The 20,933-nt window shown below is 45.6% G+C and overlaps 2 protein-coding genes across 2 annotated transcripts in view; one reads left to right on the forward strand and one right to left on the reverse strand.

Moving 5' to 3' along the window:
* The window catches only part of LOC308169739 (heat shock 70 kDa protein 12B-like), a gene marked incomplete at its 3' end in the record, with an annotated part of 14,241 nt that extends 12,359 nt beyond the window's left edge, over positions 1–1,882 (forward strand). Inside the window, 3 exon segments of the mRNA XM_080544465.1 lie at positions 132–235; positions 482–672; positions 1,403–1,882. Of these exon segments, the coding sequence (XP_080400591.1) occupies positions 132–235; positions 482–672; positions 1,403–1,882 (775 nt within the window).
* A 4,226-nt stretch (positions 1,883–6,108) lies between these two features.
* On the reverse strand, positions 6,109–15,679 carry cct7 (chaperonin containing TCP1, subunit 7 (eta)). The gene is made up of 11 exons (XM_080544464.1): positions 15,632–15,679; positions 13,928–14,081; positions 12,954–13,060; positions 12,237–12,415; positions 11,950–12,121; positions 10,460–10,624; positions 9,625–9,813; positions 8,884–8,981; positions 8,594–8,726; positions 7,909–8,115; positions 6,109–7,174 (listed from the first exon to the last, which is right to left on the reverse strand). Exons 1-11 carry the CDS (start codon positions 15,635–15,637, stop codon positions 6,947–6,949), a joined length of 1,638 nt encoding a protein of 545 aa, XP_080400590.1. The 5' UTR covers positions 15,638–15,679; the 3' UTR covers positions 6,109–6,946.
* Positions 15,680–20,933: the final 5,254 nt, after the last annotated feature.

Here is a 20,933-nt window from a genome sequence, read left to right on the forward strand (position 1 = left end):
GAGGGTATTAATGCTAGGAGTTAGTATCCCTGTTAGCTGAGCATTTAGGTTGGGGATATAGTTATCTGTGTGTGTGTGTGTGTGTGTGTGTGTGTGTGTGCGTGTGTGTAACCCCTCTTGCTCTCTGCCAGTATGAATATCGTGAAGTGGTCGTCTCAGGGGATGCTGCGTCTGACTCAAGAGGCTATGAACGAACTGTTCCAGCCCACCATCAACAACATCATCAAACACATCGGTAAGACACACATGCACACACACACACACACACACACACACACACACACACACACACACACACACACACACAATCGTACTTTATTTGGAAATAAATGGAAACATAGTATTGAAACTCTTCTCCTCCTTCTCTCCCTCCCCTCCCCTGCACTCTCTGTTCCTCCACTTTTCTTTTTTCTCCCTTTCTCCCTCCTCTCCTTCCACCGTCCATCTCCGCGTCTCCTCTCATCCCTCCCTTCTCCTACAGAGGAGCTGATGCAGAGACAGGAAGTGCAAGGTGTGCGTTTCCTGTTCCTGGTGGGCGGGTTCGCAGAGTCTCCCATGCTGCAGCGTGCGGCCCAGAATGCATTTGGGCGCATGTGTCGCATCATCATTCCTCAGGACGTGGGACTGACCATCCTGAAGGGAGCTGTTCTGTTCGGACTGGACCCTACTGTGGTGAGAGTTGTAGAGTGAGAACCAGACAGAATCAGGCTGTGTTCGTAAATTCGCTCTGGAATCTGATCGGCACTCATGGAATGCCTCTTGTCCAATCAAATTACTTGGTCCCTTTATGACGTTGAACCCAGTGTGCGCTCCGGCGCTCTCAGAGCGAATTTACGAATGCAGCCTCTGTCTGGACCTTACTGTGGTGACAGTTCTAGAGTCAGACCCAGACAGAATCAGACTGTACTGGGTGCTACCAAGGAATTTAATAAGATTCCTTGGACACTTGTCGCCCTGGCGATGACACACCGTCCCATGCAAAACAATGAGCCTGATTTCTGCGTCCACCAGCCTCCACACTGACCTTAATCCAGGTCCAGGAAACCAGCCCATTTCCCCTAATTATGACCAGAGCTATGGTCATGAATGACATTATGCCACCCATTATTACTGTCCAGCCTAACCCCTTATTCCTTCCTCCTCCCTCCTCCTTTCCTCTTCCCTTCCTTCCTCCCACCTCCATCCCCTCCCCCCTCCTCCCTCCCTCCTCTCTCCCATCCTCCCTCCATCCCCTCCCCCCTCCTTCCTCCCTCCACTCCCCCTCCTCCGTCCCTTGCTCCTCCCTCTCTCCCTCCTCTCCCCCTCCTCCCTCCCTCCTCTCCCCCCTCCTCCTCCCTCCCTCTACTCCCCCCACCTCCCTCCCTTGCTCCTTCCCTCCACCCTCCCCCTCCCTCCCCCCCAGGTGCGTGTCCGTCGTTGCCCTCTGACCTACGGCGTCGGGGTCCTGAACCGCTTCGTGGCGGGCCGCCACCCCCGGGACAAGCTCCTGGTGAAGGACGGTCGCGAGTGGTGCACGGACATCCTGGACCGCTTCGTCTCCGTCGACCAATCGGTGGCCCTGGGCGAGCTGGTGAGGCGGAGCTACACGCCGGCGCGCTCAGGCCAGCGGAAGATCATCATCAACATCTACTGCTGCGACACGGACGACGTGGTGTACATCACGGACGACGGCGTGAGGAAGTGCGGTGCGATAACGCTCGACCTGCCGGAGGCTTTACCAGGACCGGGACCGGGACCGGGACCACCGGTATCGGGAGTGGGGGCGGAGAGGAGGGAGATCAGGGCCACCATGCAGTTCGGAGACACGGAGATCAAAGTGACGGCGGTGGATGTGATGAGCAGCCGCTCGGTGCGCGCGGCGATCGACTTTCTGTCTAACTAGCTAGCTAGCTAGCTAGCTAGTTAGCATACGTGTGGCAGGAAGTACAGGGGTGAAAGGTTATGTGTTGTTTAGGTGTGTATAGTGCCAGGAAAGAGGAGGCTGCACCCAGGGGAGGCTGGTGGAGGTAGAAATCTGAGGACTGTTTTACATTACAAACTTTCATAGACTAAAGATCTGGAGCCAGTTGCACAAACATAGACCTAGGTGTGACCTACTTTACTACTAAGTTTCACATCTCTGAGATATGATATGATGGATACTGACAACACACAAACACCTTCAAACTAACCAAGGGGCTTTACACACAACAGGGCTTCCCAAAACCCTACTATGCCAGCTCTGGTATTTTTTTCATCCTTTTTTCATCCTTTTTCATACTGTTAGAACTGTTGTTGCATAGAGCAACTATGGTGGATATGTAACCAGGCCAGCACAACTCAGCTTAGCCCAGCTCGGTTCAGCTCAGTAGAGTGAAAGATGTTGAACAGTTGAGTCTATACATCCTGGTAACATGCCTCTTGTCCATCGACATCTAAACCCTTGGGAATGACTGACTGTGTACTTCCTCTGCTCTCATATCGTCTGATGCTCATTGTTGTTGAGAGGGCCACCTAGTGGCCAAAGGACAGAATGACCATCTGAACAATCCTCTTCCTAAGTAGGGTAAATAAACCTACAATGAACTGGTTATAAATTACAACAAACTGGTTATAAACATGACTATGAACTGGTTATGCCAAAGAATGTTCCAGGGATATGCTATGATTAATATATATATATATATATATATATATATATATATATATATATATTAATCATAGCATATCCCTGGAACATTCTTTGGCATAACCAGTTCATAGTCATGTTTATATATATAAATATATTATATATAAATAATATATATTATTTATAATTATATTATATTATATATAATTATATATATATATATGTATTAACCTGTAAATGTCCATGACAAAACACAATTGGATTTATTCTGAGAAAACGTTTGGATCAAAGGCATTATTCTTGGGAGTGATAGTGTTTTTATAGATATATTTTACTAGCTAATCTGGGGTTGTTCTGGAGTTTCCCAAAAGCTTTGTGCCACTCTCTAAGATCGTTGATTTATTACCGATAATAATGCAAAGCTATGAAGCTTTCACATGGGAAACCCTCCCCTTATTCTATATTTTAGAATAGCCAATTCTATTTTAGACTAATTTAGACTATAAATCTTATTTGTATTTTGTACACATACATGTTAAATGAATGAATACCCTTGTATGTACACCTTTATGTATAAATAATTATAAAGTCTTGTCTAATAAGTAACTTGGTGTTTTACATTTTACCACAAACTGCTCTCAAACTCAAATGATTTCCATGGCAACCCCCAACTGTCACTGCCTGGCTCCAGATCTATACATGGGTTACGTTCGTAAATTTGCTCTGGATTACTTGGTCCCTTTATGGCGTTGAACCCAGTGTCTCTCTCAGAGCGAATTTACGAACGCAGCCTTGTGCTTGCTTTTAGACCAAACGGTGTGAAGCCGAGGTGTGCCGTGGGATTTTATGACAACCATTATTATTATTATTATTGCAATATACAACTACCGGTATACAAAAAGCTATGAATGAATTATTATTAAATTTACTATATCAGTACTTTGTATAGGCACTCATTTCCCAAAGGGAAATTCTATACCCTAAAAAAACGGGCTGTTTCACGGCTCAGGAAATCATCAGCGGTTTTCTGCGGATTCGCTGTGTTGGCAGCGCGCCCAAAAAACACACGATTCCCGGGGGAATAAAATGAAAATGTAGCGGACGGATGATCAAGGCAGGGGAAACGTTCAACACAGCGCCTGATGAGACCCAAGGAGAGGGAGCAGGGGGAGGAGAGGGAGCAGGGGGAGGAGAGGGGGCAGGAGAGAGCACGGGGAGGAGAGGGGGCAGGAGAGAGCACGGGGAGGAGAGGGGGCAGGAGAGGGAGCAGGGGGAGGAGAGGGAGCAGGAGAGAGAGCACGGGGAGGAGAGGGGGCAGGAGAGGGGGCAGGGGGAGGAGAGGGGGCAGGGGGAGGAGAGGGAGCAGGGGGAGGAGAGGGAGCAGGAGAGGGAGCACGGGGAGGAGAGGGAGCAGGAGAGGGGGCAGAGGGAGGAGAGGGAGCACCACCCACTATAACCATACACATGGCTTCACTGTACCCGCTATAACCATACACATGGCTTCACTGTACCCGCTATAACCTTACACATGGCTTCACTCCACCCACTATAACCATACACATGGCACCACTCCACCCACTATACCCATGGCATCATCTCCACCCACTGCTGGCCCCTAGGCTCTATAATCATATAAATGGCATAGATGTTTACAGTTAATTGGTTATTATCAATGTATTAAGTATATAGACTATGCCTAAGATAGATAGATACTAGACTAAGATGCCTTTTAAGATACTTCACATCCTACACAGGTCTACCCATTAACAATTTAGTCGGTGTCATAAAATATATTACTATATCCTAAAATAAGGCTCAATTGTCACAAAAAAGTGCCTTATCAATGTCACTGCAGGACAGCTTTTTCCGAATTTGTGTTAGCTTTCCCCATGTTTGCTGTGTGTCGTTTACCAGGAACGTCTGTGTTTTCTATTAAGCTAACAGATAGCTGCCAGCATTAATTGTAGCATGTGGACACACCCTACAGAGATAAAGGCAGTGAGAGGTTTAACTAAACTCCTCAAAAAAAGTTCGGAAACGTTATTTCGGTCGATTATTCCTCCCCTTTAATAATACCAATTGGTATTGTATTTGATATTGTTGGAAAGCCTGATTAGTCACCTTTACAGTGAGGTACAACTTGTAAGGATCATGCATTCGTGGAATGAGCAACACAGCTAAACGTGTGGGTAGTGGCCCAAAAATATTTGCCAAAATCCCCTATATTCTTCTGCTGGTATTCACTCTCGTTTTGAGTTGCTTGGTGGATTGGATGATTGCACTCTCCCACAGTAATAAGGAAAAAACAACACATATTGGCCATTTCTACACTTTATTCATTTTACACTGTCAGGGACCTCAGTAGCGTGTGGAAGATCCATACGCAGTCACAACAGCTTGGCACCTCCTCCTCATGCTGGTCATTCCTCAACCAGGATTTTCCAGCCAACATGGTTGCGTTGGTCACTCTGGCACGTACAGCACGCCCAAGCTGATCCCACAAGTGTTCAATTGGGTTGAGGTCTGGATGCACAGCAGGCCATTCCATCCTCTCCACTCCCAAATTCTGGAGGTACTCTGTGATGATCCAGGCTCTGTGGGGGCGAGCGTTGTTATCCTGGAGGATGGAGATAGGTCCCAGATTCTGGAGATATGGGATCGCCACTGGCCCCAGAATATCATTCCTGTCAATTAGGTGCCAGTCACACACCTGTGACTGACATACACCTGCCAGCACTTGAAGCTCAAAATGAGAGCGAATACCAACAGAAGAATATTGCAGGGGATTTTGGCAAATTCTTTTGGGCCGCTACCCACACGTTTAGCTGTGTAACTCATTCCACGAATGCATGATCCTTACAGGTTGTAGCTCGTTGTAAAGGTGACTAATCAGGCTTTCCAACGATATAAAATACAATACCAATTGGTATTAGTAAAGGGGAGGAAGAATCGACTGAAATAACATTTCCAAACTTTTTTTGAGGGGTTTATTTCAAGTACCATAACAGGTCAACGTGTAGTAGAGGCACTAGTACTGTACATTGATTGCCGAGATCCTTTACTGGATATATTGAGACCAATTTCTTCCATCCTGTCGATGACATTGATTTGGAAAAAAGAAATCAGAAGAAATAATTAATTATATGAAGCGTTCAGTGTTGCTGCTCACATTCTAAGTTTAGGCCACTAGATGGTGACGTTGGTGAATGATATACTATAGGTTGAACAGAGTGCTGTAGTGTGTTCCATCTCCCCACTTCCTAGTGAGGTGTTGCCACAAATAGGCAACGAGAGGACAGAGGGTGTAGTTTATACAATGTCATCTCCCATGACCACCTAAACCTTCTCAGTTGTTAGGAACACAACTCCAGAATCGAGAACTTTCCCTCCAAATGCGTTTTCAGTAAGACACAAGTGGAGGACGTGAGGTCCTAAGACGATCAGCCTAAACAAGGCGTCTTGCAGATTTGCTAATCTTTAGGGATCATTTAGCTAGCTGTTATTCTGCACAGCCATTTGCTCTGGTCAAACTTTAACAACACAATGATAGCTGGTCATAAGTCACACACACACACGACACAAAGACAGTATTTGAGCGGTGGAAGTATTGATTTTTAATGGTCCAATAAATAGTTCCACAGAGCGACTAACATAACAGAACTGTTCAACATGAATCCTCAGTGCTCTGACAGTTACACACATACAAAACAGCTCCCTGGACTCAGGACCGTGGTTAGGGGGGGGGTCATGTAGGGGAGGGGGCACCCTAAAAGGTATACAAAAACAGGGTGGAAGGGGACTTTTGAATTCTCCAGCCATCTCAATGTGAAGCCAGTCGACAGTCAGGTGTGAACTTACACACGGTAAGTACAGACAGTCAGATACAGACAGTCAGGTACACATGTTAGGTCCAGACATCCAGGTACATACAGCACATTTAGGCGTAAGTGGCTATAGTACACTTAAAGTACACACTCGAGTGATGTCACATTCCTACATTCAAGAACATGTTATCTGGCACCTACAGACATGCAGCACACTGCTGCTGGTGCTTCTCTGGTAGATGCATGCAGCTCATCTGGCCAAGTCTGAACACACTGAGACGGCTGGACATCAATGGAGCCATCAGTAACAAAAACAAGGAGGGGTGGGGGGCCGTGGGGGAAGAATGGGGAGGGGAAGAGAGGTTCTGGGGGGGGGGGGGGGGGGTTGGGAGAGTGCTACAGTCCTTGCCAAAGTCCAGAGAACTCTACTGTTGCTGCTATGAACCCCCCCCTCTCCCCTCCTGTATAGGGAGAGAAGGGTGGAGTGGCGAGGTCAGGGGGTCAGAGGGGATTCCTAGTGAGCGTGAGGGCGGCCGCGGCCGCGTCCTCTCCCGCCCCCCGGTGGTCCGTCGACGGTACTGCGGGGGTTCTTGATGGTCTCGTCCACGGACAGGATGAGGCAGGCGGCCTCGGAGGCAGCGGTCAGGGCGTTGATGCGGACGATGGACGGCTCCCACACGCACGCCACGTAGTTGTCGGCGATGTCCTCGTTGTTGACGTCCACGCCGAACCACATACCACCCTAGGTGGGAGGGAGAGAGAGAGACAGAGAGAGAGACAGAGAGAGTTAATGACTGGCTCTATGTGTACGAAATAGCCACATGTCTGTTGTTTCAAGAGGAGAAAGGGTTGATACTGATTCAACACAAGTAGAAAGGTTGAACACAGTGAGCTTGAAGACAATAAAGTCACACTGTGTGTGTGTGTGTACACAACACTGAATTTGTGTGTGTCTCCATGACGACATTATTGAGTATTGATTATTTTAGTATAGATCTGTGCCCATAGCATGAACCAGCCTTTTTCCTCACTGAACAGAGATGACTGGGATGAACATGGCCTGGTTCTCTCTTCCCCTGACAGATATGAGATCAGTGCCATCAGAGGACACCGCCTTGCCCAGTGACAGGGGGTCGTGGTGTGGAGTAGTTAACTGGAGTTTACTGTGTCAGTATTTGAAAGTGAGCAGTGTTGGTGTATGTGCACATTTGTATATGCTTGCCTCTGAACTTGTTGAGGGGGTGCGTGTAAGTGAGAGTGTGCGTGCTTGTCTGTCAGCATGTTAAGAGTGTGTGTACCTGTGCGTGTTTGGCCCTCAGCTTGATGAGTGGTGTGTGTGTCTGTACCTGTGCGTGCTTGGCCCTCAGCTTGTGTGTGTGTGTGTGTGTGTGTGTGTGTGTGTGCGTACATGCGTGTGTAACTGTGCATGCTTAGCCCTCAGCTTGTGTGTGTGTGTGTGTGTGTGTGCGCGCGTACCTGTGCGTGCTTGGCCCTCAGCTTGTTGAGGATGTTGGTGGCGTCGAACCCGGCGTTGTCGCAGAGCTGGCGGGGGATGATCTCCAGGGCTTTGGCGTACGCTCCAATCAGAAGCTGCTGTTTGCCCGGGATGGTTCTGGAGTAGTCCCTCAGGTACTTGGACAGCTCCATCTCAATAGCTCCGCCCCCGGCCACGATGGAGTCGTTCTGGGGATGAAAAAACACACACGTCATGGAAACCGGGAGAGAAAAGATTTGAGTGTACGCCTCCAGTACTAATCACGTGTTTACAGCCATTTATGCCAGTTGGATACACTTCTGTCAATCTCTAGTGTGGAAAAACTAAATCAAGAATATTGACACAAGTAGCCACTTTTATCTGACGTAATAGGCTGTCAACAACTGTCAATCAACTGTCAGACTTCCCTCTTCCACGCCTAGAGACTGAACTCAGAATGTGCCAGAGGTTTTTCCTCCCCTCTGGGGAGTTTTTCCCGTGGCTGGCTTTTTGGGGGTTCATGGTTTGATGTTAGTTCATATTAAAGTTGTATTGTTCTTGCTGTAAAGCCCTGCGTCTCAACCTGTCATGATGGCCCTGTGTCTCAACCTACCTTGACCGCCCTGTCTCAACCTACCTTGATGGCCCTGTGTATGATCATGAAGCATGCCCTGTGTCTCAACCTACCTTGATGGCCCTGCGCACGATCATGATGGCGTCGTGCAGCGAGCGTTCCGTCTCCTCCATGAACTGTTCGGCCCCTCCCCTCAGGATGATGGTGCAGGTCTTGGACCTTGGACAGCCCTTGAAGAAGTTATACCTGGGGAGGGAGGGAGGAAGTTAGTTACATAATACTACACAGCCCAAGCCAGCCCCCCCCCCCCCCCCCACACACACACACACAACTGCGAGAATTTCCTATGAAGCAGTCTTTGACCACACAACAGGAGAACACAGCTACATCCATCAGGGCTCACCTCTCTCCTCCAACCTGGACCTCCTCAAACAGCTCACAGCGTCCCAGCACGTCATCTGTCATGGAGCCTACGCTGGTCTGGATGGAGCCCCCGCAGGCCTGGAGGACACATTACAATCACTGTTAGGGCGCTTCACTGTTAGGACCGTTCACTGCATCGACAATATACATGCCTCCTAAAGACCTTCTCATCCCTACTTCCCCCCTGTACAGTTTCTCGACTCTAAATTGATTTATAAAAAAGATTACTTATTATTATGATGACTGATGGATAGATGATTCACCTACTTAGACAAATGTATTTGTGCTAAGTAGCTTTGGATAAAGGCGTCTGCTAAATACCAAACATGTACATACAGGCCACACCCAGTTTGAGGAGAGGAGGCCTCTCAGCAATATTCACTTTGACTTTTGATGTCCACCTCTGATCAGGTCTCTAATTTACTCCCTGGACAAATTCTGACCAATCACATTTTCTTCTTCTTCTATCTGGACTGACTCAACACATTTTTATGGTCCTCAATCCTGGGCCGATGACAGCCACAGTGGGTCCAGCCTAGCGCCAGCACAGCTGACTGAGAAGCAACCAACCAACCGATCTTCAAAACCTTGATTAGTGTCGGTGCTGAGCTGGGCCAAAAGCCTGCAATAGCGCAGCTCTCCAGGACCAGGAGTGAGGTGGACCACTAGTCTAGATCAACCAGAACCCCCCCCCCCCCTTCCCCAGGTTCCGGGTCCGTACCATCATGGTCCTCTTGAGGTCCTCCTCCTGGACCCTCCCGGCACAGAACAGGTCCCGGTCGGCAAAGTACTGCGTGGCCACGTCACCGATGGGCAGCTTGGACAGAACCACCTTGGCCCCGGACTTCTGGATCTTCTCCAGCTTGTCGTACAGGATGTTCCACTCAGCGTCCACGATCGCCTGGTAGTCCTGGAGGAGGGGTGGGGGGGGGGAGAGAGAGAGAGTTAGTGACTGGCTCTGTGTGTAAGAAATAGCCACAAGTTTCAAGAGGAGAAAGGGTTGATACTGATTCAACACGACTACTAGAAAGGTTGATGTTATATTAAACCAGTGAGCTTGAAGACAATCAAGCCACACTGTGTGTGTGTGTGTACACGCACACACAACACTGAATCTGTGTCTCCAGGGGGGGTATTCCATCAAAGTCGCCAAAGGCTTATTTTGATACGTTTCGCGAGACTCATCAAAAAAAAAAGCCTAGATTTTTCTTTAGCAACGTTGTTGGAATACCCTCCAGGACATTGAGTATTGATTATTTTAGTATAGATCTGTGACCATAGCATGAACCAGCCTTTTTCCTCACTGAACAGAGATGACTGGGATGAACATGGCCTGGTTCTCTCTTCCCCTGACAGATATGAGATCAGTGCCATCAGAGGACACCGCCTTGCCCAGTGACAGGGGGTCGTGGTGTGTTCATGTCTAAATGAGTATTTCAAAGAGATCAGTGCCTGTGTGTGTGTGTGTGTGTGTGTGTGTGCGCGCGCTCGTGTATGGTTGGCTTGGGGTGTGTGTGTGTGTGTGTGTGTGTGTGTGTGTGAGAAAGCGTACTGACCTCCACAGACTTGACGCGGACCTCTGCGTTGTCCTTCTCGGCCTTGAGCTCCAGCTCCACGTTGAGCAGGGCGATCTTTGGGTTGTCGTAGCGTTTGGGCTGCATCTCAAAGCCGGCGTAGGAGAACGTCTTCTTGAACGCCACACCTGCCACCAGGTGAGAGTCCTGGAGAAGGGAGAGGGGGAGAGAGAAAGAGGGGAGGAATGATGGGAGAAAGAGAAGGACAAGCAAGAGGAGAGATGGGGAGGGGGAGCGAAAGAGAGGAGAGGGAAGGACAAGAGAAGAGAGAGGGATGGATGAGAGACAGAGAAGGATGGGAGAGACAGGTTAAAAGTGAGACACAGCAAACGTACCGTTTCAAGGACATCTCGGAGTAACCTGACTGAACAGGGGTGGTACAGACCAGGAGCACGGGTTTAGTTTGTTAATTGTGTCCAAGTCAGTATTTGAAAGACGACCAGACGAGCGAAGATATTGGGGTACTGGTGGCCTAGTGGACAGTGAGTTGGGCTGGTGATCAGAAGGTCATGAGTTCAAATCCCACTTGGGAACGCCACCACTTAGTCCTAAATTACTCCAGGGAGACCGGCCCTGTAATCTCTATTTCTAAGTCGCTTTGGATAAAAGCGTCTGCTAAATGATTTACAGTGTGTTTATATTGTTTTGGATACCGACTAAACAGGAGTAGAAAGGTTGAAGTAACAGTGAGCTTGAAGACAATCAAGACACTGTGTCTCCATGACGACATTATTGAGTATTGATTCTTTTAGTATAGATCTGTGACCATAGCATGAACCAGCCTTTTTCCTCACTGAACAGAGATGACTGGGATGAACATGGCCTGGTTCTCTCTTCCCCTGACAGATATGAGATCAGTGCCATCAGAGGACACCGCCTTGCCCAGTGACAGGGGGTCGTGGTGTGGAGTAGTTAAACTGGAGTTTATTGTTAATGAGGCGTCAGTCTGAGAAGTATTTGTCATTTAATATTAATTGTGTGTCAGTGTTTTGGTCCGTGGAGGAGAAAGTCAAGAGAGAGGGTATGCAGTAAGACAGAAGCAACACTCTTCTTCTACATTTCCAACAAAATCTTAATCCGATGTGGATGCGGCAACCGAGACAAGGGACCGGTTTCACAGACAAGACTTAAGGCTAATCCCAGACTAAAAAGCATCTTCAATGGAGATTTTACATGTGATTTAGTCCAGGACGAGGCTCAAGCCTTGTCTGCGAAACTGCCCCAAAGAGTTCATCTAAGCATCCCTAGTCCAGAACTACGAATCTCAAAATGTCCCGACATGCAAAGTTGTTGTGCAAAGATGATACTGTGGCGGCTGGCCATAGTCTAATTTGTCCCGCCATGATCTTACATTTGGTCATGGTCTCATTACGAACCGTCATCATTTAGTTTTTTGTGCAATTTTCAGTGCTGCTTGCGGAAAGTGTTCAAGCAGGAGCAGAGAGACAGAGAGCTAGATAGGAGAGTCCTACCTCCAGAGCACCTCCCTGGACCTTCTTCATGCCGATCATCTTAAGGGGCAGCAGCTCGTCCAGGCTGCCCACAGCGTCCACCACCATCTTACTGAAGAAGTCCTTCTGACCCGCGATCAGCTTGGAGTTCAGGGCCGTGGCAGCACACTTCTCCAGCAGCTGCCTCTGCTCCCTACGGGGGTGGAAGGGGGATCCATAACTTCAAATGGACGTAGTGGTTGTAGCTTGTCATGACACACTGCAATACCTCTGAAGACGCACGCACACACACACACACACAAACGTACTGCTTGTCGTCCTTCTTGACTGTGACGGCGATCTCTTGGATCTTCTTGACGGCAAGCTGGGTGGCGTTGCGGAAGGCTCTGATGATGGTCTGGGGGTGGAGCCCCTCCTCCACATACGGCTTCAACTGCTTCAGGAACTCAGCCGCCAGCAGGGTCACAGAGGTTGTCCCATCACCCACCTGGAGGGGGGAGGAGAGGATGTTAGATAAGTGGTTATGGCTTCTACAACCACTTGAGGAACTCATCACCCACCTGAAGGGGAGGGATGGATGGGGAGGAGAGGAGAGGGAGAGGATGGGTTAGATAAGTGGTTATGGCTTCAACAGCTAAAGGAACTCATCACCCACCTGGTGAGAGGTGTTACAGGTAATAAAAAACAACAAGAAAAATACAGGCATGAAAATGGGTCAGGGTGAAAAAGGTGAGAAGGATACGAGACCCGGAACCTGCTAGGCGGTCCCGGCGGAAAGTTTTTTTTGTGGAAAAATTAGCTTCCATGTGCTCATATCTGATTTCTTTTAGATTTACTCTAGTGGTGGTCACATGCAGAATTACAAGATTGAAAAAAAAAAAAAAAAAGTATGGATGTCTATTTTGGATTCAAAACGGCGAATTTCGCCGAAAGGTGAGCGATTATCATGCCTGAAATAGCAAGAGTAAAGGGAAGGAAACAGCTAGTAAAATGGAACACACACACACGCGCACACACACACACACCTCAGCGTCCTGGGAGCGGGCGATGTCCACCAGGGTCTTGGCCGCAGGGTGAACCACGTCCAGCAGCCTCAGGATGGTGGCTCCGTCGTTGGAGATGGTGGCTTTACCTGAGAGGACGACAACAAAGACCGGTCCTTAGAACCACTACAGTCACTCCTAAACCGTGGAGTGGAAACATGTTTTCTGTATATATGGTCCCAGCAGGAATCGAACCCACAACCTAAGCGTTGTTAGCACCATGCTCTGCCAACTGAGCCACAGAGGAGTGGATCTTGGCCAATCGACTCATCGTGACTGACGTTTTAGTTGTTAATGACCATGTTGAAGCACCGTAGAGCTCTCCACGCCCTAACACCCTACATTACTAAAACTGCAATAATAATAAACATTTCATTAACAAAAAATCTTCCTTGATGACTGTGTCGTTGATTCACTTATGGGGCTTTCACACCGCCATGGAACCGTTCCGGTTCGCGTTGGTGCTCTGGAACCTTGGTGCTGTCTGGCGAAGCACCGGCTGAAGTGACTTGCCAAATCTAAACTATTTTGTTGTTATTGTGTGTCTCTGCTAACATTCTCTCATTCTCTATTATTTTTATTTTGCATGCATTTTTATTTTGCTGTATTTACTGTTTCTACTTTTAGTGCTTATATTCACATTTTATACACTTACACTTGACGTTGTATAGCTGCTCTGCCTCAAGCACTTCATTGCACTGTGTACTTATGACGTAATTACAAATAAACTATAAAAATATAATATATTCTAAGTCAATTTTAATAAAAGCGTGTGCTAAATTACCTAAAAAGAACACGTTCTGACCTCAAGACGATGTGGGGTCCTCTGGTTACCAAGGCGCCTTTAAATCTACCTCAATGGCCAGACCCCCACTAAGAAAGACCACCACCACCTCAGACCCTTGACATCTACCCCTCCCCGAGGCCCCAGTACCCCCCCAGTACCCCAGTCCTACCTCTGCTGTCGACCATGAGCTTGTCCATGCCACGCGGGCCCAGGGTGGTGCGGACCGCCTCTGCTATCACCTGGCAGGCATTGATGTTGCTGATGAGCTGGGGCACGCCCTGAGACGTGTCTGTCCCCTCCTTCAACAGGATAACCGGTGTGGGCTGGAGGGGGGAAGTGATGGAGAGAGGGAGAGATGGGAGGGATGGAGAGAGAGAGATGGAGAGAAAGAGGAGAGTATGAATTGATGAGGGGGGAAGGATGGAGAGGGAGGAAATGGGGATGGATGGAGGTGGAGAGAGAGAGGGTGATAGTTAAGAGTAGCGAAAAAGAAAAAAACGGGAAGAGAAAGAGGGAGGTGTCAATCGTCAATAGATCTGAGCATAAGATGTTTGAGTCAACAGATGCAAGAATTTCAACGACAACACAAATCTCTTCCAAACACAAGACACAACCATGCTCATATATTTAACAGCCCCTTATAAGGTGCTTTGTTCTCCATGGGCGACACAACATTGGGTGTGACGCCTCTGTCCCTCGTGGGGCATCATCATCATCTGTCATGTTTAGTGTTCCTCTTTGGTCGAACCTCCAAAAACAAGAATACTGATGCTGCTATGACATCCAGCCTTGAACATTCATTCATTCATTCAAGAATACTGATGCTGTCCTTCAGCTGCTACGACATCCAGCCTTGAACATTCATTCATTCATTCAAGAATACTGATGCTGCTATGACATCCAGCCTTAGAACAGGGCCACACAACTAGCCTACTCTTCTTTAAGCCGACAAAAAGCATCACTAGCTTTTTCAATTCAGTTAGCCGGCTGGCAAAAATGTCTCATTAATAGCTAGTATGTATGTAAGCAAGCAGGCTTTTGTGCATGGCACATTCCTGTCAATCGGCTACTTAAGCTACCTACCCAAGTGATGGTCTAGCCTTGGCAACCAGCACTTTGCACAGCTAACTGCGCAGGTTGACAAGTCGTGAGCTTAGAATTCTAAGGTTTTATCTCCGTTTAGGGCAGTTCAGAGATTATTGAGCGTCAACGTTTTTACATTCCATTATGTTTTGTGAGATGGAACCTTTGTATTTTATTAATTACTAACTCAAAAATGTCAACATTTTAAAAATAACACCACACAGGCATTAATGGACCTAATGGATCAGATCATGTAAAAAAACTCAATTTTGACCAAAAATGGAGATAGAACCTTATCATTCTAAGCTCACCAGGTAACAAGCTAACAAGCTAAGCTAACTTGCATTGTCATATTCGGACCTAATGAGCCGGTAGTTGCTATGCTAGGAAACCATGTTGAAGGGTCTTACTCGTGTTAAGACTCTTATGGCAATTGATATAAAGCACACGAGTAGAACCGAACTGACCTCTCGGTAGATGACCCATCAGTCATATAATCGACGTATTAAACAGCACAGGGAAATTAATTAATGGGTAACGGGGTAGCTATGGCTACGTTAGCATCGTTGACGCCCATTCATAGGAGACGCTAAGCTAGCATCATGACAATAACGGTCAACTTCGTGATGTACATTAACATTTTTCACAGACATAATGATTCCATCTGCACGCAAATAGCCCCTCGTAAACACGACATGTTGTTCTGTGGCACGTATTGTCTGATAACGAGAAGGATGGCGATGGATTCTGTTGCGTTTGAGTGAAGCGTGAAAGAAGCTGCGCTACTCACCATCATCTTTGCAGAACTTTCGAGAACACGGCAGGCGGCTGGCTCCTTCTGCAGTGGGAATCGATGGGAAACGTTAACTTCCACGGCGCATTACCGCCTCCTATCGGTCTGGAGTGGTTTTTATTTTTAAAATTGTATTATATTTAGTGTTTTTATTTTTTAGATGACTCCACTCCACTCCCTAGTGGTTGATAAAGAATATCGGATGTAAAACAGTTTCTTATTTTCAAAAAGTTAATAATAGGAATACTTTTTCTAAAATATTTTCATATGGAATCTAAATTCCCAAAAATGTAGATAACATAATGTAAATGTTTATGTTACGGTACATGTGGGAATGCGGTACATGTGGGGAAAACTAGGGTTAGGGTTAGGTGCTAGGGTGCTAGGGTTAAGGTTAGGGTTAGGGGTAGGGGTAGGGGTAGGGCTAGGGCTAGGGCTAGGGTTAAGGTTAGGGTTAGGATTACGGTTAGGGTTAGGATTACTAACCCTAGTTTTCCCACATGTACCGTAACATATATACGGTTAATGTTTACCTTTACCTTTGATAGATATACGTTTAACAATGAAAAGTGTCATTCGTTTGTTTTGGTTCGAACATCACAGAAATGGACATGGAAATATGATCCGTCCGGAGGTGAGACAAGCAGGGAGAGGCATTCTTGTTCTTCTCAGTTCTTCCGGTAGACTTTTATTTTAGATGTTGTACTTTACAGAGAGAGAGGTTTGGGATATTCACTTTGGCTGATTACTGGTTACATTTGGCGTTTATGGATAACGTCAGTCACGTGTACAGGTAATTCGGCTTATTATTATTATTATTATTATTATTATTATTATTATTATTATTATCCATTTTGTTCCGTTTTGTAGATGCAATTTCTGTACATTGTTATGCTATACACGTGCTATACACGTCTTGGCTGTAGTTTCACTTTCATTTTAAAATGTCCTTTTGTAGTTTAGTTGACTTTTCCTTATAAACATGTGCCTCGCAATTCTGGTGCTTTAGTTGTAGGGTCGGTTTCCCAGAGATTGCTCTGGAATACACATTTCAGGAGTTCTGTTCAAAAGCGCTTTTCGGTCAGTGTGATGTGAGTGTGGGGTGGGCCAGCCACTATGAAAGCCTGGGTTGAAGGTATTGTCAGGTGGTCACTTGAACCGGCGTCAACTGAACACAATATATGCACATTTAATATATATGTCAAATACTATCATCAGGGCCGGCCCGTGGGTCTGCTGGGCCCTAGGCGAGATCTTGAAAATGGCCCCCCGCCCCACCCCTCATAGTAAAACATGTAAAATAATAATCGCCACGTTGCTCAACGTCCGAGAGAAACACTGTGACAGTGATACTGATATTTCTCAGTATAGCCTAACTCACAGTATTTCTCTTAGCCTATATTTCTCAGTATAGGACGGTGACCTACAGTAACTTAGGCTAGTAGTATATTTCTCAGTAGCCTATTATTTATTCAATTCTCCTCTTCAATTCTTCTCAGTATAACTCACAGTAGCCTATATTTCTTCAATTCTCAGGGAGGGGGCTGGGTTGTCACATCAGCTGGGGGTGGGGGGGGCCCACTCAGAAATGTCAACATAGCTCCTACAGGAATACAGCCAAAGCATACCTTTAATTAACATAATCAAATAAGTGTAACGTTACATACATGATGTAGGCTATAGGCCTATTGAGACAATTTCAGAGGGATTTATTATTTTATTCTATTTTGAAATTAAAAAATAGTATGTGTTGAATCGGTGGCGATGCTGTAATTTAAGCAAGCTAGTTCATAGTTACTTTCATGCCAAGGATGGTAGTTAAATCTAGCTAGCTACCTAGCTAGCTACACAACTTTGCTGCTTAGCCAGTTGTGCTAACAAAAATGAATGCTAGAGTTGATAGCAACCAGCTTGCTACTGTATAAATCAATCAATCAATCAAGCTTTATTTTGTGTAGCAAAATGATAGTAACCCTAACCCTAACAAATGTTTTCTTTACTGTGAGTGGGCCCCCCCTAGGCGATCGCCTGTATCGCCTGTAGGATGGGCCGGCCCTGACCATCATGATTGGTATCCTACCACAGTCTACACTTCTTGGCATAAAGCAGGTTGGACACGTTTTTCTCCATCATGCAGTATTGAAACAGTATCCTGTGTCCTGTGTCCTTGTACCTCCTGTTGTTTGTTGTTCTTTTGTTTTGTTTTCTGCTGTTTCTTTTCTTTCTGTTTAGTTTTAACTGTGTTTGACACCTTGTCACCTCCACTGTTTTTAACCTGACTGTATTTTACTGTGTATTGCCCTGTGAGGTGTCCTTGGGTGTTCTGAAAGGCGCCATACACATAAAATGTATTATTATTATTAAGGACGCTGATCAGCAACTTCTTATCAAGTTTCAAGTTTATTGTCACATGCCTTTATACATGTAAAAGAGAGTAACATTCCTAGGCTTCAGTTCCTTGACATTGCAGCAACAACAACAACAGTGACAGTAGTTCTAAAGACAACTAAGGCAATTGGCAAGACAAATAAAGTGGCAATAGTTATAAGAGACAATTTGGACAAGTCTCAATAGTGACAACTATGCTCGATGCTCTCGAACCTTTATATATTATATATTATCAATATATTATAAGATATATTATCAATGTCTCTAACACACTCAGGGTCGGTTTCACAGACAAGGTTTCTTTCTTGGCACACTTTGGGCCTGTTAATACCAATCAATAGTTACACAAATGGCACTTTTCCATTGACCAGACCGGTACGGCTCAGCACGGCACGCATTTGAAAAGTTCGGTATGGTACGGGTAGGATACGTTCTCCATTATACACAACAGGCCAGGATCGAGCGGTGACAGTAGGAGGAGTTAAGTGTCATAAGAGCACTTCACTTTAATAAGTGCCGGTATACAGCTCAACGGGGGGAAATGCGATAAGAATTATGTCAAAATGCAGCACTATCATGCACAGATCAGCCTTAAAACATGTAACGTTAGATATATAACGTTAGACAGGGAGCAATGTATTTCTACGGAAAGGCTGTGCTTGACGCTCCCATTGGACTGACGGCGGGGCTCATACAATCTCTGCGTTTGTTATACGAGTGCTCCGGTGTCTTGCTGGTAGTCAAATATATTTATTTATACAGCATATGGATGTTACATGCCTGTTACTTGCCACTTTCAGTTCTAGTAGATCTAGTAGTTCTAGTAGATCACGCAACCAGGGAAACGCCGACATGTGTTAAAGGGAGCAAGACGCGAATCTACCGGCATTTGGCTCATGAGTGAACGGCGAAAACGCCTGGTCGGCACAGCTTGGGATTACATGGAAATTATAGGGAACTATGTGTGAAAGAGGCTTAAATGTTGAAATAACAGTAATACCATGTTCATTGATAAAATGACATAAGGGATGAAAAGGGGGGATGAAAGTTTTAGAAGGGGGATGATGAAGCGCGCTGGACTGAGGAACGGTCTAGCATAGGCACAGCACATCACCATAATAGCAATTGTTTTGTTATGCTTGTTGTAAATAAAAGTTCTATGATGCATTGAAATGACATTAAACTAAGTTAATAAGATGGTTATCATAATTTTTCAAATCTTTATTAATAAGTTATTACAGAAACAGTAAGTGACATTTTCCGAGAGTGAAATCTGTTGTGGTATTTAAAAATGGCGGTTAGCGATAAAGTCTATGAACATGGGATGACGATGTTGACGATTACCAATCAACGGTCTGCAGCGTCACACGTCACACACAGCCTGGCACGAAAGTACTGAAAGTACCCCTCTCGAACTGGAACTAAAAACGGCACGGGTACTATGACCCGGTACGGCTCGTTGGCAGTGGAGAAAGCAAAACAAACCGGGATCACGCGACCCAAAAGGTAGCCTACACAAAAATGTAGGTTCGGTCCGTACCGCGGTTTTTAAGTCACGGTTTGGTACGTTTTCGGTACAGTAGGGTACAAACAGTGCTTTACTGAACAAACAGTGGGTCTTTTTTTCTTAAGTAAAAAAAAACTATGTCTATACTGCTGCAACCAGCTGCAATAAAATAAATAAATAACTAGGCCTAAATTCAGTGTTGCCACAGTTACTTTGAAAAAGTATTCTGATTACTGATTACTGATTACTCCTTTAAAAAGTAATCTAGTTACTTTACTGATTACTTGATTTTAAAAGTAACTAAGTTAGATTACTAGTTACTTTTGTAGTTACTATTGGCAGCTGCCTAGGCACCCGACCCCCCCCCCCCCCCCCCCGCAACATAAAAATGAAAACTGGTTTTGCCAAAACTCACTTTATTTTAACAGTAACTTAAATTACATAATTAAACTTTAAACAATAACTTAAACAACAAAATAAAGAGTCTTTCTTTGCCTCACCCAACATAAATACTTGTTTTTAAACAATAAAATAAATATAATCTTTATTTAACAGTAACTAGCCAGGAGTGGTTTCACAAAACTTAAAACCTACCCTGACCATTCAGGCTTTTACCACAGGACAATATTTTCTTGCCAGCACAGAGTGTACAACGAACATTTATGTTCTTGTCATCCTTTGCTGACACAAACTCAAAATAATCCTTATATTTCCAGCTATTTAACGCATATCTCTGTTCTCGCTCCATTCTTCTGTTTACACTGTGCAATCAGCGTGGTGATACACGTGAGCGATTCTGCTGCAACCTCGTGTTGAAAACGTGAGCACTGACGTCACTCCCCAAGACGCGAGAAAAGCAAACAAATGTTTGTTTACTATCGAACATTACAAAGAAATACTGCATTTAGCCTAAGTTATGAGGTAGTAACGCAATAGTAACGCACAGTCACTTGAATAAGTAACTTTAATCCGATTACTGATTTGGAAATAGTATCGCGTTAGAATACTCGTTACTGGAAAAAGTATTCAGATTAGAGTAACGCGTTACTTAGTAACGCGTTACCGGCATCACTGGGCCTAATAGAAAAGTACTGAAATTTACTGAAAAGTAAATCAAAATAAATATTCTCTTAATTATTAAGGTGCAACATTTAGAAAATTAAGTTTATTTGTGCTGTACTTGTACAATAAAGTTACATTTGTAATGTAGTGCGCAATTACTGTTAAATAATTTGATGGCTCTAGATGTTCACCCATCGGTCGTGAGAGTGATAGCAGATGCCTTGGATAAGTCTTGGATAACTGTAGTTTGTGCTTGTTTACGAAGGGCCAGTATGATTTGCTGGCTGAAATGTGGACGAGAGGCAACTACGCAACTGGGCTTCAACATGTGATTAAAACCTG

Source organism: Nansenia antarctica (assembly GCF_963989245.1).
Source record: "Nansenia antarctica genome assembly, chromosome: 13".
Classification (NCBI taxonomy): domain Eukaryota; kingdom Metazoa; phylum Chordata; class Actinopteri; order Argentiniformes; family Microstomatidae; genus Nansenia; species Nansenia antarctica.

Excerpts from the sequence above, each read along its gene's own strand:
- cct7 (XM_080544464.1), bottom strand. Across the intron at positions 10,625-11,949 it reads TCCAGGGAGGTGCTCTGGAG|GACTCTCACCTGGTGGCAGG; the intron begins GTAGGACTCTCC and ends TCCCTTCTCCAG. Across the intron at positions 9,814-10,459 it reads TCCGCGTCAAGTCTGTGGAG|GACTACCAGGCGATCGTGGA; the intron begins GTCAGTACGCTT and ends CCCCTCCTCCAG.